The sequence below is a fragment of the Panthera onca genome, chromosome A1 (assembly GCF_046562875.1).
Source record: "Panthera onca isolate mPanOnc1 chromosome A1, mPanOnc1 haplotype 2, whole genome shotgun sequence".
Lineage (NCBI taxonomy): Eukaryota > Metazoa > Chordata > Mammalia > Carnivora > Felidae > Panthera > Panthera onca.
The window spans coordinates 211,649,774-211,675,468 of NC_138339.1; the positions used below are offsets into that span (position 1 = coordinate 211,649,774).

The following is a 25,695-nucleotide window of genomic DNA, read 5'->3' on the forward strand; positions in this document are numbered from 1 at the left end:
AGTGGGCATAAACTTGGCATGTTGAGTGCTGGAAAGAGCATGCATGGCAGTTTAAATGAGACATGCCTGTCTCATTTGGAAGATGATGAGATGTTCATGTGATCAGTGGCTGTGGTGGACAGTCGCTGGTTACTGAGCCTGGCTGGTGGCACTTAGGTGTTGCTCACACATGTATTAGACTAGTGATGGAAAGATCATGGTCTTTGGAGTCAGACCAGAGTTTGCAAGTACGCCGAGCCACTTATAAACAAATTTTATGAACTCTTACATTTCAGTTTCTATGTCTGTAGGGAGGAGGTAATGACACCTACCTTAAGGAATACTTATGAGATATAATAGGTTTTGTATGGACATACAGTAGTTGCTCGTGTGTGTGTGTGTGTGTGTGTGTGTGCGCGCGGGCATGCCTTGGTTTCGTTTTTTTTTAATGTTTTTATTTTTGGGACAGAGAGAGACAGAGCATGAGCAGGGGAGGGGCAGAGAGAGAGGGAGACACAGAATCTGAAGCAGGCTCCAGGCTCTGAGCTGTCAGCACAGAGCCCGATGTGGGGCTGGAACTCACAGACTGTGAGATCATGACCTGAGCTGAAGTCAGATGTTTAACCGACTGAGCCACCCAGGCGCCCCGCCTTGGTTCCATATTTGAAGTGGCACTAATGCAGTTTCTGGTTTTTTTCTGTGTTGTTATCACATATTTTTTGCTTTTGGATTTGAATTTTTACAAAATGTAGCAGTGTTGGTTGGCAATTAAATTCCCTATTTTTATTTGTATTTTTTTTAATGTTTATTTTTGAGAGAGAGAGAGAGAGAGAGAGAGCAAGTGATGGAGGGGGAGAGAGAGAGGGGACAGAAGATCTGAAACAGACTGCACTGACAGCAGAGAGCCCTACACGGGGCTCAAACCCATGAACTGCGAGATCATGACGTGAGCCAAAATCAAGAGTCAGACGCTTAGCCAACTGAGCCACCCAGATGCCCCTAAATTCCCTATTTATTAAGTATTTTTTTTCCTTTTCTTCTATAAAAGTGAAAATACTCATACTAGCACAACTTGGCAAGGAGTAGTTTACGAAAATATACTTCATGCTATAAGTGATTTAAATTGGTATAAAACCTTCCCATTGTATATATTTTAAACCTACTTTTGGATCTTAAATTTAGAATATATATAATGCAAAGAAAAGTTGCTCTGTTCATTTTATTAATTAATTCTTGTTCATATTTCTTTACAGAAATGTTACGAACAGAAGCAGTACAAAAATGGCCTCAAGTTTTGCAAGATGATTCTTTCAAATCCAAAATTTGCTGAACATGGAGGTATTGCCTCATCTGTGAGAGACTGCTTTGGGGAACTGTAATTCCAAAATCAGACAGATAGGATTCCTAACAGTGAAAGAAGAATACTTCCAGATTCCATGCCTTGTAGCTCTCTATTAGAGTATATAAACATTTTTGGTTATGTGTCTTATCAATCTTATTCTAGGTCACTTTCCTTTTATTATGCTTAGGTGTATGCACAGTCTTTGCTTTCAGATAAGTGACTGGTTGATCTGTTGGGGAATAATTGGAGTATATAACAGTACTTTTATAGATGTCATTTCATCTATTACTTTGAGTAGGACTTAAATTTATACTTTGATTTCTTGTCTGAAATGAGGATCATATCTGCAATACAGAAGTAGTATAAAAATAGTCAGATGTATTTTATTCTTTGGTAGATGTCTTTTTTATATATATGCTGACCTTTCTATATAAATACTTAAATTAGATACTATTGATTTACCATTAAATTGTTTATCTTGAGTTGTTAGCAGGGTGTTAATAGGTCTGTATTTGCTTGTCTCATCCTTTTTCACTGGTGACCAGTGTTTATTTAAAGGATGGATCAGGTTAGACATGCAAGTTATGGTCCTACAGCAGAGCACAGCTAATTGGGGTCTCTGAATATTAGACGAGGGTAACTCTTGAGACCATCTTCTTGAGAAAATAGGCTAACTCTGCTCAGCTTTCGAATAACATTAAAAGCATTCTTTGAAGGAAATGGAAAGAAGTCTTCATTTCATAGAATTTTAAAAATGTAAAGCTTGTTTTCAAGTTTTTTTCTCCAGGGAACCCTTATCCAAAGTGCAGCATGTGGAAAAAACAGATAAATGTGTATAAAATGACAGATAAATGAAGACGTTTGTAGGGGTCTGACTGCTGAATCACTGTGTTCTGAAAACCAGAGTCCACAGAGATCATTTGAAAACCATTGTTTGTCTAATTCCCTGCTTGTGGATTTATTCAGAGAATCATTTCATTATAAGCCATCTTTCATTAGCTGCCTTAAATATATTCTTGGGTTGCTACTCCTTCACCAGTCTTATACTCTTGAAATGCAAACTGATATTCCAACTAGAATTAGTTGGAATAAACTTGTGGCCAAAAATAAAGTGTGTTCCAGTACTGAATAGGCTTATTTTTACATTGCATACATCTCTTTGCTAAGGAAGATTGTTTTTGTGGGGTGTAAATCAGATGGTGGATAGAAGTGCTCTTGGATGAAAGCTGTGGAGCCACTGTAGTAGAGTTAACTCAACAGGACTCGGTGCCTACTGTGTTACCTTTTCTCAGCAGAATAATCTCCACCCCCTTTGTACAGTCTTCTAAAAGGCAGAAAGCATTGTAGGAGTCCTAGCCTAAGGGATTTCAGTCCCTAGTCCTCAGTTGTAGCCTAAGGGATTTCAGAAAAGGATTCAGGCTAAGCTTCAGTAAATACTTAAATGTAGTTTTACTTTTTGTATTGGAGAGAAGTTTCTATTTATTTATTTATGTATTTATTTATTTATTTATTTATTCAATATTTGACATTTATTGTCAAATTGGTTTCCCTACAACACTCGGTGCTCATCCCAAAAGGTGCCCTCCTCAATGCCCATCACCCACCCCCCATCAACCCTCAGTTTGTTCTCAGTTTTTAAGAGTCTCTTATGCTTTGGCTCTCTGGAGAGAAGTTTCTAACTATGTGATTAAAAAGACAAATAATGTAAGCATTGGCAGATATCATATTAAAATAGTATTAAGAGCTAAACAAAATAAAATAGTGCTAAGAAAATATGAATTCTTTGTGCGTGAATAGAGGTTAAAAATATTTTTCAGAGACTTTGGCTATGAAGGGATTAACATTGAACTGCTTAGGAAAAAAAGAAGAAGCGTATGAATTTGTTCGTAAAGGACTTCGTAATGATGTCAAGAGCCATGTCTGTATCCTTTTGCAATAATTGAACTTTATTATTTCATTTACTTTCCATTTAGTGGGGTTTTCTAATTCAGAAAAAACAGACCTTTACTATGGAAAGTTTTGCATAGAAGAAAGAATTCAATGAACTCTGTGTACCGTTACTCAGCTTCAATAATCATCAACATTTTGTAATATTAGTTTCTTCTAGTCCCCATCCCTTGTTTATTACAGTTGGTTGAAAGAGAATCCCTGTACAGTATGTATTCACTTCAGTTGTGCTTAGTGTGAGGGAAAAGGAACTGATACGTGACTTGAAACCCATTTTTGTCTTACATATCCATAAACCTGTTATTCCAACTGACTTGTATAGTAAAATTTGTGTTCTTTAAACTTTGTTTTAGACATTTCGGAAGAAAAATTCAGAAACACCCTGTTTTAAAACAGAGTTTATTTAGTATTGAGTATGATACTGGTTCTTCAGTTTGGTTTCTGTTGCACAGGGACAAAGCTGGTAACTTCACTGGATACTTACTGTATTTTTCATTGGCTGATATCTCAGTATGTGAACAGACAAAAGTACTTTTTTTTTTTAAAGCTTTTTTATTTTTATTTTTATTTTTTTAACGTTTATTTATTTTTGAGACAGAGAGAGAGCATGAACGGGGGCGGGCAGAGAGAGAGGGAGACACAGAATGGGAAGCAGGCTCCAGGCTCTGAGCCATCAGCCCAGAGCCCGACGCAGGGCTCGAACTCACGGACCCCGAGATCGTGACCTGAGCCGAAGTCGGACGCTTAACCGACTGAGCCACCCAGGCGCCCCCAAAAGTACTTTTTAAGGATGGGTCATCGAAACTGACTTTCATTTTTGTTTGGCTAATCTGTGTGCTTATTCACAATCTTTTCACATGTTGCCCTTGGATCTTAATATTTTATTCATCTAGGTATTGGCCAGTATTGAACATCAGTAGTCTAAGTAGTGTTTTCATGTATTTAGCTTAGGGTTCTCTCAAAATACTAAATACTTATTTCTTTATCTCAGTGCCTACCCCAGAATGAAGAGAAAGGGCATGTAAGTATGATAGTTTTTTTTGGCTCTAAGATATGCTCAGACTTTAATTTATAGTAAATAAAATTTTGTGGTTGTTAGTGTCACTATTGAATTAACTGATGGTTATGTGTTGTTTGAGAATTGATTGACTATAAACTAGATTTAAAAGATAGTTGGCAGCTTTTGTGTGTATAGTAATGAAGCATCAGTAAGTATTGAGGTGCTGGGGTGAGGAACTAAGGGGATAAGAGGTAGGAAACGTGAGGAATTTTTACCAAGAATTTTCTAAGGTTACATAAATACAATGGAGAATTCCAAACACGTGTAAGTGGAGAGCATAGACTAACGAACCCCATGTGCCCATCACCCAACTTTAATAATTTAACAATTGTCGGTCAGGACTAATCTGGTTTGATCTCTTACCACCTGCTCACTGCCCCCTCCCTCTGACCCCAGATTATTCTGAAGTAAAATCCAAGACAACTTACCACTTCGTTAAGGTAAGCTTTATATTAGATATGTAGCATAGCATATTTTAGTATCTGTGAATGTCTCTATTTCCTTAACTTAGTAGGTTGGCATGTTTATGGACTCTTGCAACGTTCTGATAAGAAGTATGATGAAGCTATTAAGTGCTATCGAAATGCCCTCAAATTAGATAAAGATAATCTACAAATTTTGAGAGATCTCTCTCTGTTGCAGATTCAAATGAGAGACCTTGAAGGTTATCGAGTAAGTACTTTAGTCTTAAGTGTACATGTTCTTACAACAGACATAATTTGAAAACATTTGGGTTCAGAATGAGATGAGCATAGGCCAAGACTATGTAGATTTGATTGTTCATTATCATCTATAGCAGAAGGGGAAAGTCACCTGAGACATTCTTCCCCAGTTAACAGTTGTGGAACTACATAGTTAATCATAAAAAGAGGGTAACTGTTTATTCATTTAATGCTTTTTAAAAAACTAGACTACCTCCTATGTGCAAGGACTACCTCCTATTTACAGCTTTGGTAAACAAAGCTTTTATAATTGAAAGCTAAATGTAGGGATTAATTAGCTTTCTCTGTTATGGGTTAGTAAATATAAAATGATGTGGCAGGATTGCTATAAAGCAGTCTTTCTCTGGTCCAGACCTCTTCATACTGGCACCTTCCAATCTGCTGGGTATCTCCGTGTGCTTACTCCATTGAGTACCCTGACTTCAGTACGTCCACAATGGAATTCTCTCCCTTGTATGAAGGAGACCACCAACTCTTAACAGTTCTCTTTAAATAAATTAAGTTCTTTCATTTACTTTTTACTTTTGTCTTCTACTACCATACAAATCCTTATACCCTGTGCCTAGATTTTTGCAGGTTTCGAGCATTCTGCTGAGCTTAATAAAGGTATCATTCTTCCAGATCATGATTTTTTCGTTTAGCCTAGGTGCGGTGGGAGTTAAAATCAGTTATCCATAGGAATGAGGCAAGGAAATTAAGAATACTGGCAAACCGTGCTTGCTAAAAGGGGTAGTGAAGATACAAGAGCAGTGGTTAGAAGTGAAGGACCTGAGGAACCAGAGGTACTGGTCGTTTCCCAGAAAAAGGGTAGGAATGTCACTGAATAAGAGTGTTGGCCAGAGAGTGAGATATCTGAATTTATGATTTCTGGGTGGTAGTAAGGTCTAGGGTGTGGTTGCAGTAAAGTCTCATGGGTCCCTGAAGGGGTAAAGGAGATCATTAAAGATGGGGAAATCTTGATTCTAAGACAATAGCTTGTTTTGGATGGGTGATCCACAGTGTTGCATTTGCAGCAGGATAGTGGCAGGATTTGGCAGAGAGAAGAAAACTGACCAGACTTTAATGAAGAAAGGAAGTGACAGAAACAGTGGTGAACAGGAGAGATGGGAGTAACACAGCTTAATTTCATGTGCCTAAAATGAACCAGGCACACAAGGGGAGAGGAGTGATACTGTCTAAGTCGTTTGCTCAAAGATCTTTTTCTTGAAAAGACTGATCATGTTCTCCTTGTGACATATAGTGTGGATGGACTCACTTGGCACCTATTCCAACAATAGAAGCTAAAAACACTACATTTTCAGAACTTCATTGCAGCTAGTGTTCTTCATGAGACCCTGTTTCCCCACGCAGTTGTACGCACCTAAAACTCAGAGTCAATACGAGCTGTGAAGGGGTGGGGGCTGTGTAGGAAGGTTGTATTTTGTGCTAGCGAAGATGTCTGGATTCTTTGGGGTAGCCCTGGTGGAATTTCTGGGGTTTTCTCGCTAATGTCTTACATTATTATTACACTGTCTTCGAGTAGCAGCAGTGTTCTGTTAGAAAATTCCAGGCTGATGTTTGAGTATTTGCTCAGGCTTTGTCCGCCCTGCTTCTGGAGCTTCTTGTAACAATGTGAATACATTATAATTTCACAGTGATTTTATAAACAGCAGAATTTAGTTTAATAAAAAGGTATCTTAGTCTCTCTTCAAAGATGTTTAGTTACCAAAAGAAATATGCATTATATAAAACTAATTTTATAAGGCAACCCAAAAGCATGGGCCCCAAGAATAGCTTTTTAGTAAAAGCTTTACAGTGAGCATTAACAGAGTATTCTAGAACTTAAGTAATTTAGATAAGAACATAAAAACTATTTCTATTCAGGAACTGATGTTTATTCCTTGAATTCATTAGAAAGGAATTAAAAGCATTAAATTGTTTTCTTACAGCTCTGTGTTGAAATGCAAATATTTTAGAGACAGTTAAAGTGAAAAGAGAAAAAGACAATTTTTAATTATTTTTTTATTTTTTAGGAGACAAGGTATCAGCTTCTTCAGTTGCGCCCAACGCAGCGTGCTTCCTGGATTGGATATGCTATTGCATACCATTTGCTGAAAGATTATGATATGGCACTAAAACTATTGGAAGAGTTTAGACAAACTCAGCAAGTAAGAACTTCATTCTTACATTTTCTCCTACCCACACAAACTAAAATAGTTGACTTCTATATTGCTCTGATTCTCAATTATGCATTAAAGTCTTTGGGACCCATGGAAAAACTTAAAAAATTTTTGAAATAATTGGTAAAAATTAAAATACAGAATTCTTTTTTTTTTTTTAATGCTTATCTATTTTTGAGAGAGAGAGAGAGACAGAGTGTGAGCAGGCAAAGGGCAGAGAGAGAGGGAGACACAGAATCAGAAGCAGGCTCCAGGTTCTGAGCTCAGCACAGAGCCCAATGCGCGGCTTAAACTCACAGGCTGTGAGATCATGACCCGAGCCAAAGTTGGACATTTAATTGACTGAGCCACCCAGGTGCTCCTAAAACACTGAATTCTTGATAGAGAATAAATATTATGAAAAATTTTGTACTCTATTATTTTGATGATATTCAAATGACTAAAGAAAAGGATACATAAAAATGAAAATAGTTTTGTGATTACAGAATTATTCCTCATACATATAGCTTTATGTTTTATGTAAATATGTTAATACATTTTAATACATATGCAAAGTAGAAAAATGCAAAAAATATATACTATGCATCATTAGATAAATAGACGCTAACATTTTGCCACACTTTCTCCAGATTTTATTATTTTTTAAAGAAATATTTGGGGCGCCTGGGTGGCTCAGATGGTTGAGTGCTCAACTCTTGATTTCGTCTCAGGTCATGATCCCAGGGTCATGGGACTGAGCTCCGCATTGGGCTCTGCACTGAGTGTGGAGCCTGCTTAAGATTCTTTCTCTCCTGGGGTGCCTTGGTGACTCAGTCAGCTAAGTGTCCGATTCTTGGTTTCTGCCCAGGTCATGATCTCACAGTTTTGTGAGTTTGAGGCCCACATCAGGCTCTGTGTTGTGGCAGGGCGGAGCCTGCTTGAGATTTTCTCTCTCTTCCCTTGCTCTCTGATCCTCCCCCACTTGGGATATCTCTGTCTCTCTCAAAATAAATAAACTTTAAGAAAAAAAGATTCTCTCCCTCTGCCTCCCTCCCCTGCTTGCATGTGCATACTCTTTCTCACTCTCTCTAAAAAAACCTTAAAAATTTAAAAATTTATAAAGAAAGAAATACTAGAGAAGTAGTTACAAAGTTCTCCCACATCCCTAGAGGTACCCACTATTCTGAAATTGTTATAGATCATTCCTAGTCACGTTTAGGTTATATATAAGCCCATAAAAATTACAAACTGTTACTTTGTGTATTTAAAAGTTGACAGAACAATATGCAGTGTTTTCGCATCTCGAGACATATCTGTGTTGATACATGTAGGGCTAGTTTATCCATTTAAAAAAAAAAATGTTTATTTATTTTTGAGAGAAAGAGAGGGAGGGAGGGTGGGGGGTGGCAGAGAGACAGGGAGACAGGATCCAAAGCAGGCTCTGTGCTGACAGTGGAGAGCCCAACGTGGGGGCTCAAACTCACAAGCCATGAGATCATGACCTGAGCCGAAACCAAGAGTTGGATGCTTAACCACCTGAGCCACCCAGGTGCCCCAAGTTTATCTGTTTTTAACTGCTATTTGGTATCTCATTATATAAATAAGCCATAGTTTATCAATTCCACTTTTTCCTTATGCCAATACCATACTATCTTGATTACTGTTGCTTTATAGTATATTTGAAATTTGAAATGCATGTCCTCCCACTTTGTTCAAGATTCTTTTGGCTATACAGGGTTTCTTTTATTTCCATTTGAGTTTTAGGATTAGCATGTCAATTTCTGCAGAAAAGCTTGCTGAGAGTTTTATATGGATTGCATTGAATTTGTAGAACAATTTGGAGAAATTGCCATCAAAACAGTATTGAGTATCCTGACCCATGCACAGGGTTTAGAGTGTCTCCATTTACAATAGATTCTTAATTTCTCTCAGCATGTTATCTTCAGTGTATTGGTCTTGTTTCCTAAATTTATTCCTAAATATTTTGTTCTTTTAGATGTTATCATAAATGAAATTATTTGAGTTGTTGATTTCTAGCATATGGAAGTATAATTGATTTTTGTATTTTGATCATGTATTCTGTCACCCTACTAAACTTTTTTATTCTAGTAGGTTTTGTTAAATTCTTTAGGATTTTAACCATTTTCATATTCTGTGGGTATAGGATTTGCTGACCTGAATCTTGACTTTGCCATAGGCAGAAGTGCCACCTTTTTGTTTGTTTTAAAGAATGTATTGGGGCACCTGGGTGGCTCAGTCGGTTAAGCGTCCAACCTTGATTTCAGCTCAGGTCATGATCTCATGGCTCATGAGTTTGAGCCCCACATCGAGCTCTGTGCTGACAGCGCAGATCCTGCTTGGGATTCTCTCTCATTCTTTCTCTCTCCCTTTATGTCTGCCCCTCCTGCTTTCTCTGTCTCTCTCTCAAAAATAAATAAATAAAATAAACTTAAAAAGAATATTAATTTTCTTCACTATTAATCACTCTTCTATTTGTAATTGCATCTCAGTTGCTTTTTTTAATCTATGTGAGTGACTCTTCTGAGGAAGCGATTAAAGGTGTATAACTGTTTTATATAATTATATAAATAATTTTTGTTAATTTTTTTCAGGTTCCTCCCAACAAAATAGACTATGAATATAGTGAACTGATACTATACCAGAATCAAGTGATGAGAGAGGCAGACCTATTTCAGGAATCTTTGGAACATATAGAAACATATGAGAAACAGATATGTGATAAACTTTTGGTGGAAGAAATTAAAGGTAAGTTGATCTGCTTTTTCTTTATCAGTGGCCTCAATTAAAGAAAAGAATAAAAGCTACATACTTTACTCTGCCCTAGTACTTAAATAAGACTTTGTATGTAATAAAAAACATTTTTATTATTAATCTAATGTCTATTAAGTTAATCCTCAGAACAATATCATTATATGGTTCTTATATTCATTTTAGAGAGGAGGGGCTGAGGAATCAGACTGGTTAAGTGCTTTGCCCAAAGTCATATAGCTAAGTAAGCTGGGTAATGCTGGATTTGAGTCTAGGGATTTTGGCTCCAGATTCCATTTTCATAGGCAGTGTCTTATACTCCCTTCATACTTCTCACCCCCAAATATATATCCATGAAATGATGACACTGGGGTCATTATGAAAGTAAGATTGATTTATTTTCAATATGGGCTAATTATGAAGGCAGGATCCTGATAATAAATAGTTTGTTTAAAATGTTCATCAACAAAGGGTCAAGTACATTTGTTTAAAACAAAGTTTGCTCATCAGTTAACATTCTGTGAACAGTACATAATAAAATGTCCAACTAAAGCAATAATTAGCTTAAAACTAAAGTTTCATATAGTTGCGGGACTTCTAAACTTCATAAAAATAATAGCTAACATTTATTTATTTTCCCTGTGTCTCAGAGTATGATAATTGCTTAAACTTCTTTATTTCATTTAATTTTTTAGCACTTCTAACATGGGTAGATTATCCCCATTTTATAGTTGAGGAGACTAAAGTTTAGAGAGGTTAAAGACTTGCCCAAAGTCACCCAGACTTTTAGGTGGTAGAGTTAATTTGTAAATACATCTTCCTGGGCTTCAGAGCCCTTATTTTATTTTATTTTATTTTAATTTATTATTATTATGATGATCATGATTATGATTTATTCATTTTTATTTTATTGTATATTATATTTATTTTATTTTTATTTATTATTATTATTTATTTATTTAACTTATTTTATTTATTTATTTTTTAAAGTAAACTCTGTACCCAACATAGGGCTTGAACTCAGGACCCCAAGATCAAGAGCCGTATGCTCTACCAACTGAGCCAGCCGGGTGCCCCTACTTTTTTTTTTTATTGTTGTTTGTTTTAAATTTAAAGTCTTCATTTTTATAGAGCAGTTTTACGTTCACTGCAAAATTGAGTGGAAGGTACAGAGATTTCACATATACTCTCTGTCCTCACACATGCACAGCCTCCCCTACCATTATCAACATCCCCCAGCAGAATGGTATATTTGTTGCAATTAGTGAACCTACACTGAATGTAATTATCACCCAAAGTCTATAGTTTACATTAAAGTTCACTCTTGGTATTATATACTGTCTAGGTTTTGACATATGTCCACCACCGTAGTGTCACGTAGAGTAGTTTCATTGCTCTACAAACCCTCTGGGCTCTGCCTGTTTGTTTCTCCTTGCCCCCAGCTCCTGACCACCACTGATCCTTTTACTATCTCCATAGGTGCGCCTTTTCCAGAATGTTATATAGTTGGAATCATGTAGTATGTAGCTTTTTTAGATTAGCTTTTTTCACATAGTAATTTAAGATTCCTTCATTTCTTTTCATGAGTCCTTACTTTTAACTGCTATTCTCAACTCTTCTAGTTAATGTATAGCAACTTACTGATTTAATTTTTGTGGATAATACGAATGACAACACTATTTTTCTATTTATTTATTTATTTATTTATTTATTTATTTATATTTTTCCAAGTTTTTATTTAAAAAATTCCAGTTAGTTAACATACAGTGTAATACTTAGTTTCACGTGTGGAATTTAGTGATTCATCACTTAGACACAACACGCGATGTTCATCACAACATGTGCCCTCCTTAGTACCCATCACTCATCTAGCCCATTCCACATGCCTACCTTCTTCCGTCAGTCCTCGGTTTGATATCTATAGTTAAGAGTCTGCTTTATGGTTTGCCTCTCTATTTTTCCCCCACTGTGTTCATCTGTTTTGTTTCTTAAATAACACATAAGAGTGAAATCATATGGTATTTACCTTTCTCTGATTTATTTTGCTTGGCATAATGATCTCTAGCTCCATCCATGTCGTTGCAAATGGCAAGATTTCTTTTTTTATGGCTGAGTAATACTCTGTTGTATATATATACCACATCTTTGTCCATTCATCAGTCGATGGACATTTGGGCTCTTTTCATTATTTGGCTATTGAACAACAGTATTTTTCAAACCAGTGGTAAAATGGCGATAAATTATTTAATGTTCTGGTTTCTTTCTTCTATCGCTTATAATTGATGGGAGCAAAGAAAATGGCAATTATTTTTATATTCTGATGTATTATTGCTATTTCTTGATTAACTCTTAACTCGGGTTGCTTTCTCTCTCTCTTGTAACAGCAGTCCAGAATGCAGTGATTAAAAAGTAGATAAGATATAGTGAGATCAGTTCTAGTTCAAACAGTGTGCAAGTTGCAGTGTGGCCACATTCATCCATATGTTGCTAGTGAGGGGAATTTGGGGGCCATCATCTTGAATGTAAAGCCAGTACTTTATACTGCTTATAGAGACAAGTTAGAGTATTATTTTTTTGGTGAACTTCGCAGGGCCCAGAGAGACCTTTGACATTTACACATTGATGTCTTTTGTAGTCCTTAGCATATTAAGATCCTTTAATAAACAAAAAATGTTAGAAATCTTCACTTACTTTATGAATATGCAAATGTATTTCTTGTTCTGTGTAGTCCTCTAGTAATAATCTTTGCCTGTGATGGTAGCAGAAAACAAAGGTTTTTGGAATTGAAATCTGTGTTGTTGTCTATTTACCTAGGGTAAGCCAGGTAAAAACTGGACTAGCCAGAAATTAATTGTGGAGGAATGTGGCATGTTTATACTTTTAAGTAGCAAACACTTGTGTGCATTCGTTTTGTGCCAAGCATTGTGCTAACTAACTAGTTTAAATTAATATATCACAAAAGCAGACAGAGGTAGTCGATATTTTATAGGTAAGTGGACATTGGAAGCTTGTAACATGCTCAGGGTCACAGAGTTAGAAAATGGTAAAGCTGGAAATTATATCGAGTTAGTCTTCTTCTAGAGCTTGAGTAATACATAAAAATAGTAAAATAATAGCATGTAATAACCAGTTTAATATATTGTCCCCTCCCAGATGATGAAAGCTGAAATAATATGTCTGAAGACATTTCAAAGGTTTCTTCCTTTGAAATAGATTGTTTGGGGAAGGGGAAATAGCAATAGGAAGTTGAGGTATACTCTTTTTTGAGAATCTCTCTTTTACCTTGGATTACGTGCACTTTGTATTCTACCTGAGAAGTTTAGATACTCATTTTCCAAACCTACTTCCAATTTGTGTGGCTTGGTAAAAGGATATGGACCTTAGGGGTGATCCACGTGTGAATCTGGTTTATGTGGTTTCTAGCTGTGAAGTGGTACTTAGTGTTTTTGCTTCACTGAGTTAAACTTCGGCAGTTTTAGTGATGTAGAAAGGAATCTAAGAGAATTGAATGGAAAAATTTTAATATAGGAATCGATCAGGAAAAGTACATTCAAATCTAGCAGTAGGAATGTAGGGATATTTCATTCGAATTACTTACCAATCTGTGTTGGGAGTCTTTAATTGTTGTTAAGGGTATATAAAAATGTGTATAATACAAATATTTTTACCAAGAACTTAATATACTATATGTATATTTGGAGTGTGGGAGGGAGCCAAAATGTTAGCTTATAATATTATAATTATAATTATAATTATAATATTATATATAATATATATAATAATTATATTAATATTTATTATGCTATTTATAATATCATAATATTAGAATGTTAGTATATAATAGAATGTGTAAATGAAGGTTCACTTCTGAAGTGAATATTAATTATATATAATTAATAATTATATTAATATTTATTATGCTATTTATAATATAATTATAATATTAGAATGTTAGTATATAATAGAATGTGTAAATGAAGGTTCACTTCTGAAGGCAAGCTGTGAATTAATCTGTGTCTAGTGGTATAAACTGCAACATGTCCCAAAGGGAAGCACAAACAGTTTTTTCATAAATATCCAGTGTGTTAATACTGCTTAGTGAAATCTATGAGATCAGAAAGTTATTTAATGTTTGAGTAAAATGAATGTGAATTTAAACTTAATTTTAGGGGAAATGCTGTTGAAATTGGGAAGATTAAAAGAAGCCAGTGAAGTATTCAAAAACTTGATTGATCGGAATGCAGAAAATTGGTGTTATTATGAAGGCTTGGAAAAAGCTCTGCAACTTAGTATGTAATTATTTTTCTCCTCTACCTTATCTTCACTAGTGCTTGAAGTGAATGCAAAGTTGTAATAATATTTGAGGACAGATATTTTTAGCATTAGCATTTATTTTTCCATTTAGGAGAATTACAGGTTAAACATGGCAGTGAAGATGAGTTCAGATATTTATTTATACTTTAGTGATAAATGCTCACAGATAATTTTAAGTTCCTTGACCCATTAAAATGTTACCAATTTAGGCTAACTAGAGAGCTGGGGAGGAAAGTGAGCCGTTCCATTTCTGGGAAACGTAGTTATTTAGTATTTTTTAAAGAATTAGAGATTTGTTACCCTCAGCCTTTAAACATAAGAATTAGGCCAAAGCAGTTTTGCTGAGGATATGTATTGTATAGCATCAGCATGAAAATTATCCTCTTAATTTCAGGTTGGGCTACTTTGCATAGAGCAAAATGTCACATATCTTCTTTTCAAATTAGGTAAACTATCCTTTTTAGAAATCTAGAATTGCAATTTTCCCTAGTATTTTCATAATTAAATGTTGTTCAGAGCAGTTAATATTCCTAGTATATTTACTCATGGATAAATACATGGCTGAAATAATTTTGAAAATATGGCTCAAGGGTGTTGAAACAGCAGAACTTTTAAATTTAAAGATATGGTAAAAATAGGTAGCTACTCATACTCATTTATAGAAGCGTAAGCCATGAGAAAAATTTTTTGTGGTGTTCTCATCACTATAAATTACCAGGTTTTCTGTTAGTGTTTAAAATTTAATATCACAGGTCGTTAATTGTTTCCTTTAAATTGTTTTTAAGAAAATGATGAAAACAAAAATTATTGATTACATCAATAATTTGTGTTTTTAAAAAATCAGGACAAAAGTTTTCTATTTGAAGGTTGGAAATGCAAGATAACTGTGATGTTTTTCTTTAAACTATCAGTTACTGACATGTAGTTAATAATACAGATATTTAAATGTTTAGTAAGTTGAATATAACCTGTTCCATGTCAAGAACCATGCTTACTATAAAATATTTTGATTACAAACTAATTATATTACTTTATCTTTTTAGGTTCCATAGGACCTTTTCTCCCCCATGGTAAGTTCTGGAGCTCCAACTTGTGGCTTCAAATAGGACATTGGAATGGTTTGGTTTTGTCTTAACTTAACTACATTTATAAGACTTGTTATATTTGGGATAGTGGGGAATTTTTTTTTCTTATATTCTTAGGATTAGGCTTAAATATGAGACCTGCCTTTTAAAAGCAGTAAATAGCCTTCATGTAAATTTTAGTATAAGGGTCCTTGATATTTCATGAAGTCTCCAGATTGTTAACAGAATGTAAAAATTATCTTTCATGTATCCCAGGTTTTGAATCCTACCACATTGGAGCTCCAAAACATACTACTGGGGGAAGGAAAGAGTTTAAACAAAATCAAACATTACCTTTTTAAGTGTTACATTTATAGTCTCGATAGTGAACACTACATTTAGGATGGAGATACCTTGATTGCTAGCGCCATGGGTTCTTCTTACAAAATATTTCCGTTTTCTGAGGTGAAATCAATTAAAAACCTTACAGTTTAAAATCAAATTTGTTTGCTTTCTCTTAAAATTCTGTTGTAAATTGTCTTATTATATATATTATTTTATATTATAAATATAAATATTTTATAATATATTATATTATATGAAACAGTGCATATAATCTCTCTTTGTAAATTATGGTAGATATTATTTTAGAATAATGAACTGGACCCAGATCCTACCTTGCAAATTGTTATTGCAGAGTCACATGTAGTTTGTGTGTATATGTATATATGTATATGTATATGTGTGTGTGTGTGTATATATATATATGTATATATATATATGTATATATATATGTTTTCTATTCAGTACTATAAAATTAATTTGGTCTTGGGAGGGAAGACCCAACTTTCTGTTAGAAGTACATTTTGTATCACTATATTTGGGAGAAATAATTTGCCACTTTAAACAATCTGTATGAATCGGATTCTTTATAATGGAGTTTCATTGAAGATTTTAAGTGTTAAAGCTACCTTAGAAATTTAGTTCACTTTTTAAACTATAAGACATTCACATTCATGATGCTGAAACAGTTGCTTTTTAAAACCTAATCAATGGGTGTTACAGCCTTTTGTGGGGAGGTGTGTAGGCTTCCTCGGGCTAGAGAGTTTGTGTAAGATAAGTCTTGAAGGAGGACTTTCTTTTTCATGGGTTGTGCGCTAACGAATCGAAGTGCTGTGTATCTTCAGTCTCTGTGTCTTGCATGGGTATGATTTGAGTTGGTTTCAGAATCTGTTGTGATGAAAGAAGTTTTGGATTTATCTGGAGGTTGGGTTTAAAATGGTGTTTTGCTGATTATGTGTTTCACCACCACAGAGTTTTCATGTCATTCTTATAAAAATTGGGCACAGCTTTAATATTGACAATGCAATCTTTATTTATAACATTTTTAAAAAGTTTATTAGCATTTTTTCATAGATAAAAAGTTCTGATGCTTTGAATCTCACACATATTTACTGATAATAGGCACTTTAGAAGAGAGGCTCCAAATTTATGAAGAAATTAGTAAGCAGCACCCCAGAGCAATTTCACCTAGAAGATTACCTTTGAATCTTGCCCCAGGTAATATTAGGATATCTTTTGTAACACTAATAATTATTTGTTATTCAACATCATTCACATTTAAAAAACTTGTTTCTTGTACAGAGTTTATATCGTCACCAATCTTGGGGGTGGGAGTGATCAGTTATGAATTTATTATGCATGTGTTAATAAGAATGTTGAGCATATGGCTATATGTTTGTCTCAAGTATTTGAAATTACCTTTTTAGAGATTGTTTTTCTCATGTGACTTTAAAAATTAAACACTAGATTTAGAAGATCAATTAAATTCCCTAGAAACGACAAATCCTATGTGAGGTATTATGATTTAAGTGGTAGAAGTTTTGAAGTTTTAGGTCTTTTTTTTTTAATGGTTTTTATTTATTTTTGAGAGAGAGAGAGAGAGAGAGAGAGAGAGGGAAAGGATAGTGGGTGAGGGTCAGAGAGAGAGGGAGACACAGAATCTGGAGCAGGCTCCAGGCTCTGAGCTGTCCACACAGAGCCCAAGGTGGGGCTCAGACTCACAAACCGAGAAATCATGATCTGGGCCGAAGTCAGATGCTTAACCAACTGAACCACCCAGGTGCCCCTGGGTCTTCTTTTTAGAGCACAAATTCAGAGAAAGAGTGGGGAGCCCTTTGTGTCCACCACAGTGTTTAAGAACATTACTATTCCCTGTGAAGGCACTCTGTCTTCAGAGTTGTCTGCTTCCCTGAAATTCGCCTTTATCATGCCCTTGTTTTTACAGAGCTCCATGTATTTTGTAGCCCTAGAAAAACAACCCCCCCCCGTCCCTCCCTGCTTTTGTACATAATGTAAATTGGCGCACTATGGTTTGTATTCTGTGACTTGCTTTTATCGAACAGCAGTATATGCATGACAGTGATCCAAGTTGTGCAAGTGGTTGAACTCCTTCACTTTGGGGTCTAGAGGAAGTAAAAGTATATTAGTTCTTCAGATAGTTAACATCTGAAGATTTGTGCCTTTTTCTTAAAGTTGTCAGTTATCTCTGTTTTTAGCTGGAAGTGCTGTAGATTATGAATTATTTGTTAGGACTTCTGGCATGTCTTTTGATATTAAGTCAGACCCTAGAAAGCTAATAGAACTTAAAAAAAATCTATTCTAGGCATGGGGTGAGGAGGGGGTATATTTTCTAATGAATTTTCACTTATAGTGCAGATAATTGGGTTATAATTTTCTTTATCTAAAGATTTATGGAAATTAAAAAGTTTTTAGTTACTGACTTTAAAAATGTATGAAGTCCCTGTTAGAAATGTATCAGATAGTTGGTACAAGTTTATTGTAAACAGTTCATTTTCCACTAGTATATCTTAGTTCCACAGATGATAAATGGTATTCTTCTGATGCTCTCATTTTTGTTTTGGCTTTATGAATACCGAAAGCAGATTTCCCTGATGTTTTTCAGGGAACATTATGCTCACGTGGCTAGTATCAGACTCGGTGGGGAGGGTACTGGTGTGCTGAGATGTTCGTCAGTCGAGTGAGTTGGGGAAACTTTGGATTGAACACAGCAGTCAGGTTTCTGTGGGGCCTGTTAGAACGTTCATACCTGCATTGTGAATTTCTGAGATGGGATGTCCTATGCAAGGAGGAGCATTCCCATGTGTGTTTCATTGAGGATGTTTGGCTTCACATTTTTATATGTCTTTTTTTAAATAACAGCATTTGAAATAGAATTCACGTGCCATGTAATTCACTTTTTAAAGTATGCAACTCCACGTTTTAGCGTATTCATGGAATTGTGCAACTGTTGTCACGATCTGGTTTCAGAAAGTTTTTGTCCCTCCCAAAAGAAACCTCACTCCCCGCACTCCCTGCATCAGGCTGCACTCCCCCTGCACTTCCAGCACCAGGCGGCCGCTAATCTACTTCCTGTACCTGTGGAGTTGTCTGTTCTGGACGTTTCATACAAATGGAATCATACCACATGAGGCCTTTGTGTCTGGCTTCTTTTTTTTAAAATTGGTCTCCATATATAATGTATGTCTTGTGTCACGTTGTGGGTGGGGATATTCTCTTAGTTTGGAGTTTTCAGATGCATCTATGTGCCTCTTAGGAAAGAAGGAAAACTCATTTAACTTTATAGTTATTATTTTAATGTTTATTTATTTATTTATTTTGAGAGGGAGAGAGAGAGAGAATCCTAAGCAGGCTCTTCACTGTCAGCACAGAGTCCCCATAGCGGGGCTTGAACTCACAAACCTTGAGATCATGACCTAAGCCAAAATCAAGAGTTGAACACATAACCGACCGAACCACCCAGGCACCCCTAACTTTAAGATTATTAACAAGATATCTTAGTTCTGTTACTCCTTAATGGAACATGGAACTTCAAATTTACACTGCCTTGAGTTTTTCTCATAGTTAATAAAGTTTGCTAAAAACTCTTAGTACATGACAGGAAATATATTTTTACTGAAAGATAGCTTGGAACCAACTGTTGATTATAAAGTGCAATTTAGCTTTAAGTGGAATCATCTTGGACTCTCTGGGCACTCTGTCTTTGAAAGGCTAAAGGCATCTTTATACAACATAGGGCTCAGTTGAAGGGTCTGATGGCACGGACTTCAAGGTCAACATCACTGTGAGGTTCTAACATCCATGGACTTACAAAGCTCCAGTGAGCATATGTAAAATCACACAGATACCTAATTGTACCTCTGTAGAAGCTAAATACTTCATGTTGTTTTGCCTGTCTAGAAATATTTTTATGTGTAATAAGAAAAGCATCTTGATATTGTCAGAAACAGTAAGATTTTTATTCAAGAAACATGGAACTTGAGAATGCAAGGTGAAAGTTTTAAAAAAGAGTTTTCAGTTTTTAGTTAAAAAGGCTTAAAACTGTCAAGTAGTGAACACAGAACTCCTAGGTAGGTTCTCCAACCGTCGAAAATATTAAGCGCTATGAAAATAATGCAGGGATATAGCTACTTTTCAAAAGAACTGGTTTACTTCATCATGTTCTATTAGTCTTCACTGGCCAAGGCAGGGGAGAGAGGGAAGGAGATAATCCAGAGTATTAAACACAAAGTTCTGATCAAATTTTACTCCATTCTTTTTTATTGGATTATTTACTATTGAGATATAATAACATATAACATTATAGAAGTTTAAGGTGTTTAACTCTTGATTTGATACATTTATACATTGTATTATTACCATAGTGGTACCATATTATGCTAGCTAACACCTTCATCAGGTCATATAATTATTTCTTTTTTATATTGAGAACATTCTCCATTATTTAGAATAAATTCCCAGTGAATCACATACAGTCTGATCTTGCTGATTGTATTATTTTAGCACTGGTTTTTGAGACAGCAGTTTTTATTGAATCTATACTACACATCTGGAGAAGAATTAGCATAGCATCTGTGTAAACAGATAACCTGTTCGGTAAGGGGTAATGCTAAGCAGGCACTTAATGATTGACAGTCTTTTTTTTTTTTTTTTACCCCTAAAGGAAACACTGTGGGGGGTACTAAAGATTATTTAAAAATAATTAGGAAGAAGAGAGATTATTTGCTTTTGTGAAGGGGTTTTTCTTATGCCTAAAGAAAACCTTATGAGCTGAGTCATGGTAAGTAATTTTAGAATATAGTGTGTGACTGAGCATTTGAATAGCTGTCTATAGGCTTCTTATTTAGATAATGCATTATAGTTCCAGGTAAAATGATTTTTTAAGTGGAAAGTTTTTCCTGTCCTTCCTCTGACCACCTCCTTCTCTAGTGGCTGCATTGTTACCAGTAGGTGGTGTATACTTCCATAAACATATTGTGCATATACAAGCACAACTGTGTGTGTGGGTTTGTGTATAGCTTTCTTTTTTTCTCCCTCTTTTGTACAAAAATGGTAGCATAGATTGCTGTGCACTTGGGTTTTCTTTCCACTGAACTCTGTGTCTGTGCTTTACGTCAGCACATGAAGAACTTCCCCATTCTTTCTCACAGCTGCACAGTCTAACAGTTTAACGGGAGAAGGGGCTTTCAAAATTATGGATAATTGAGAATGGACTACATTGTCTTTTAACTTCAATCTGCCAGGATGATCTGAATTGACTGAGAAAGTTGAGGAAGAAGAGGAGTTCAGAATAGCCTCTGACATGAAGATACAATGCTTGGTTTCTCAGTGGATGTCTGCAAATATGGAAAAGATTCTTAACTATAGAAATGCAGTAGCTGTCAGGTTATCAGGGCATGTAATGATAGACAACATTTATTGAATAGTTACTGTGTGCCAGACACTCTTTACTGCTATATACTTATATTCTGGTTTGAGCCATGCAGGAGGGCTCTTGAGGCTGCTAGCATTGTTACCCTCACCTACAGTGGGGAAAGTGAGGATTCTAGTGGACAGGTTGGTTACTTGTCCAAGGTCACACAGAAGTGGAAGAATACACATTTCTCTAAACAGCTGCATCCCACTGGTCCACCACAATATTGTTAACTTAAAAAAAAAAAAAGTATTTATTTTGAAAGAGAGAGCAAGCACAGGAAGGGCAGAGAGAGAGAGAGAGAGGGAGAGAGAGAATCCCTAGCAGACTCTGAGCTGTCAGTGCTGAGCCCAGGGCAGGACTCAAAACTCACGAACCTTAAGATCATCATGACCTGAGCTGAAATCAAGAGTCAGATGCTTAACCAACTGAGCCACCCAGGCGCCCCAGTATTGTTAACTTTTGCCTTATATCAGAGGAAGTGCTGGAAAGATTTGATCTCTAAAACTACTTTTGATTTTTAAAGAAGTAATGATGTCTATTTAACCCAGAATGTACTTTGTGTATGATCTAATAAAAGATTAGAGATTATCTGGAAATGGTTTTTATAGTACATTAACGAATGTTAAACCTGTTTTTATATTTGGTAAACTTTCCCCTTAATAAAATTTAAGTATCTCTTTTAAATTTTTGTAACATCTAATTATATTGAGTATGCATGTTTTGTTCAATACAATCACAACAAATAAAAATAACCGCTTTGGGTTGCTGGTATTTTTTTTGTGAAGTGTTGTGATTCATAATGAAACTTTAAGGGATTGTTTAATAGTTTTACTTTAGGTTAAGCCATTTATGACATATGTATCTTTTTCTTAAAAAAATTTTTTTTAATGTTTATTTTTGAGAGAGAGAGAGAGAGAGAGAGAGAGAGCGAGCTGGGGAAGGGGCAGAGAGAGGGAGACATAGAACCTGAAGCAAGCTTCAGGCTCTGAGCTGTCAGCAAAGAGCCCAATGTGGGGCTCGAACTCACAAGCCGCAAGATCATGAACTGAGCCAAAGTCGGATGCTTAACCCGACTGAGCCACCCAGGCGCCCCTGTAATCTTTTTCTTTTTAATGAGTGGGCAAATCCGTGTTGTTATATAATAACTCTTCCTGTCAAAAAAGTTAAAGCCTTAACTGAGTTAAAGCCTTTGTGTTGTATTTAAAATGAAAAAGTTTCCATTTTTTCCCCTGCTTCCAGAAAGTGATGCCAAGTTTTTTTTGGAAGGGTTTAATAATGATAGAATTATTTACTTCTAATGTTAAAAAGCTCTGGGGCTCAGTCTAATGTCTAACATATGTTTATTTTATGTATTATTCATCGTACCCACTGGAATGTTAAGTTCCAAGAGGGCAGAATTTAATTCATTTATTTATTTTGAGAGAGAGAAAGAGAGCATGAGCGGGGGAGGGGGAGAGAGAGGGAGAGAGAGAATCCCAAGCAGGCTCTGCGTTGACAGCGTGACTTGATCTCATGAAGTGTGAGATTGTGACCTGAACGGAGATCAAGAGTTGGACACTTAACCGACTGAGCCACTCAGGCGCCCCAGAATTTGTTTTTAATTGTTTTAGTCACCGCTATATCCCTAATACCTAGAACAGTGCCTGGCACATAGTAGGTGCTTGAAAGATGATTGTGGAATGAATGTTGAGGTAAATCACTAATTGGTTTGGAAAACATTTTCAAATACTACTTTAGTGTTTAAAAATATATTTTGGCTGTCAATTAAATATGCTGCTGGTTACAGTAGGATCTCTTTATAGTCTTCAGCGTGCCTTATGAGGTATCTGCAGATGAGGACGAGTCTGTGCTAGTCAGTGAGGTTAGGAAAGAGACTTGCTATGGGGACTGTATTCAGAATGGATAGTGAGTAACTTTTTCTACTACTTAAAGCTGCACAGTTATTTGGTGTACTTATCTTTTGAAGTGTTCCTTGAAGATATTTTAACCTAGATCTAGGGAAAAGGATAGTTGCCAACTAAGATATTTAGTGTTATCCTTTTGGGTGGTAACAGTCAAGCAATAAATGCTGACAGACTTTTGGGTTTAAAAATAGGATGGGGGGGGGATCATTGTTTTTGAGGGAGGTTTATTTTTATTTGTAAAATCACTGAGAACTGTTTGCATCAATTGAAATATAACAAAGTGCACTTTTGTTTCTAGGTGAAAAATTTAGAGAACTAATGGATAAGTTCCTGAGGATTAACTTCAGTAAAGGCTGCCCACCCTTGTTCACTACTTTGAAATCTTTATATTACAATACAGAAAAGGTAAAATTTGGTCTTTACTCAGTTTTGCTGTAATCTTTTTACTAACTTATTATAGAAACATTTCCATGTGAATAATATGCTATGATTTAATAATTTTTTCTATTCTGTTAATAGAGAAACTATTCACCTTAGTTTAATAATAGTTGAGCTGAAATTATATGTGTGTAGTATGCTTTATTTGACTGTAATGGCACTGCTGTTGAGTTTTTGGTAAATAGTGGTTGATTCATGTGAAAACATGGAGCAGTGCCTACCAATAATTTCTGTAGGTTATTTAAGGTAGCATTTGCCAAAATTCGCCACTTACTCTTTCGGATAAGGGTGACAGAGAAGAAAGGGGAGGTGAGATGTCAGAAATGGTAAAGAGCTTACATGTGTGAATTCGAATACAGATTTTCCCTGCTGTCTGAAAGTAGAGCGTTCCTGTGAAACCTCTCAAGCTGAAATGGTGTAAAGTGAAGCACAATTAGCATTAGTTTGTATTAAAAATTCTTGAACATTCCCAGACCCCAAAAATAACCTCTCCGACTTTTCTGATCTCTTAGGATGCATCTTGCTAATGGATGCACAAAATAAATCGAGATAAAGCACAGATGCTCACAGACACAGTTCAAATCTATGGTGGCCTGATGCTGAGTGTCCTTCCTGGAGGAAGGAACTTGATGGTGTCCCTCTCCTTGCTGAGAGTGTGCGATGCCTCTGTGAGGGCTCCCTGCAAAACCAATGCTGAGCGCTGTTTTCACTTTTTGCCTTTTTCCGTGAAAGCGAAGGCACCACTGTAGGTCTTTGGTAAAAGTGAAAGTGGTGTAATACAAACTTTCACAAAACCAGAGGGCTACCTGTACTGCTTTTGTAATAACATCTTGCAGAAGCTGCTAAATATAGTGGTCATTAAAGAATTTGTTCCTCTTGGACTATCACTAAGCTTTCATTGGCTTTGTCCATTTTCACATGGGGCACAGACTTTTCGTTTTTTAAAATCCCTCCAGGGGCGCCTGGGTGGCGCAGTCGGTTAAGCGTCCGACTTCAGCCAGGTCACGATCTCGCGGTCCGTGAGTTCGAGCCCCGCGTCAGGCTCTGGGCTGATGGCTCGGAGCCTGGAGCCTGTTTCCGATTCTGTGTCTCCCTCTCTCTCTGCCCCTCCCCCGTTCATGCTCTGTCTCTCTCTGTCCCAAAAATAAATAAAAAAACGTTGGAAAAAAAAAAATTTAAAATCCCTCCAATATAGATCCAAAATTATCATCATAAGGGTGTAAAGCATTTGTTGGTATTTTATAAAGCATGGGAATTGCATTTTTAAAGAAGGCACTGAAAATGTATTGATTTATATAGGAACCTTTGACATCTCTTTAGTGTTATTTTCTAAGCATGGAATAGGCGTGTTTACCAAGTACTTTTTTTTCCTTTATAAAAATTTTTTTTAATGTTAATTTATTTTTTGAGAGAGAGAGAGAGACCAAGTGCTTTTGAGAATTGAATCAAACCTCAGAAAACTGAGGTTGTCAGAACTTAGTATAGTAAAAAATGTACAAGTCTGGGACGTGCTTTTCAAATAATTTCGGCCACATAGATTTGTGACGTCTCATAAGGGTGTTCGAAAATTCATTTCTAACTGGTAGTCTTGCTTTTAGCTAAAGATTGCATTTTAACTCTGGAGGAAGTATTAAAAAGCGGTGAAGGCTGATAAAGTTATGGCTTCATAAACTTCCAGATCTTAAAGAATGATCCATGTTAGGTAGCATGAAAATAAAATCATCTTTTGAAGTCAGCCCAGGATATAGCACAACTATAGAAAAGTATTTTAAAAACATCTGCAGCATTTTAAAACGTGAATATATAATTTAGGGACACGAAGAGCATTTTTTTTGTGTAATTCCTGTCAAGGTTTTTTTCCCCATGAATTTATTTGTGGTATTTGTAGGTAGCTGTAATAATTTTGACCTGAAAGTTTGTCTAGCAAGTGCACAAGCATTTTATATGTTGCTGTATGGTTTTCATTATCTTCCTTTTTGATGACTACATACCAGAGCCATTCCTCTATTGTTGAACTTTGGGTTTCCAAACTTTCACTGTTAAAATCAAGCAAACATTATAAATATCTTTGTACCCATAGCTTTACTCAGGATTATTTCCTTCTCACAAATTCTCAAATTAATTGGTAAAAGGTATGTGCATTCTGTGGTTCTCAGTTAATAATGGTACTTTGGTTTATATGAGGTTGTAAACACCAATTTGTATTGTCACTAGCGGTGTATGTGTGTGCAAGGTTCCCTGT

At 35.7% G+C, this 25,695-nt stretch overlaps 1 protein-coding gene across 13 annotated transcripts in view; it reads left to right on the forward strand.

Moving 5' to 3' along the window:
• Positions 1–25,695, forward strand: part of NAA16 (N-alpha-acetyltransferase 16, NatA auxiliary subunit) — a 65,325-nt gene that overhangs the window by 4,059 nt on the left and 35,571 nt on the right. For 2 of the 13 annotated variants that reach the window (XM_060637066.3, XM_060637069.3), the window contains exons 2-10: positions 1,233–1,317; positions 3,139–3,243; positions 4,843–5,000; positions 7,063–7,197; positions 9,801–9,954; positions 14,127–14,246; positions 15,315–15,341; positions 16,800–16,895; positions 23,314–23,420. In XM_060637066.3, the coding sequence (XP_060493049.2) occupies positions 1,233–1,317; positions 3,139–3,243; positions 4,843–5,000; positions 7,063–7,197; positions 9,801–9,954; positions 14,127–14,246; positions 15,315–15,341; positions 16,800–16,895; positions 23,314–23,420 (987 nt within the window). Of the gene's footprint in view, positions 1–1,232; positions 1,318–3,136; positions 3,244–4,259; positions 4,290–4,317; positions 4,769–4,842; positions 5,001–7,062; positions 7,198–9,800; positions 9,955–14,126; positions 14,247–15,314; positions 15,342–16,799; positions 16,896–20,358; positions 20,476–23,313; positions 23,421–25,695 lie in introns of those variants that run through there. The other 11 variants (XM_060637067.3, XM_060637071.3, XM_060637068.2 and 8 more) reach the window with 10 other exon arrangements.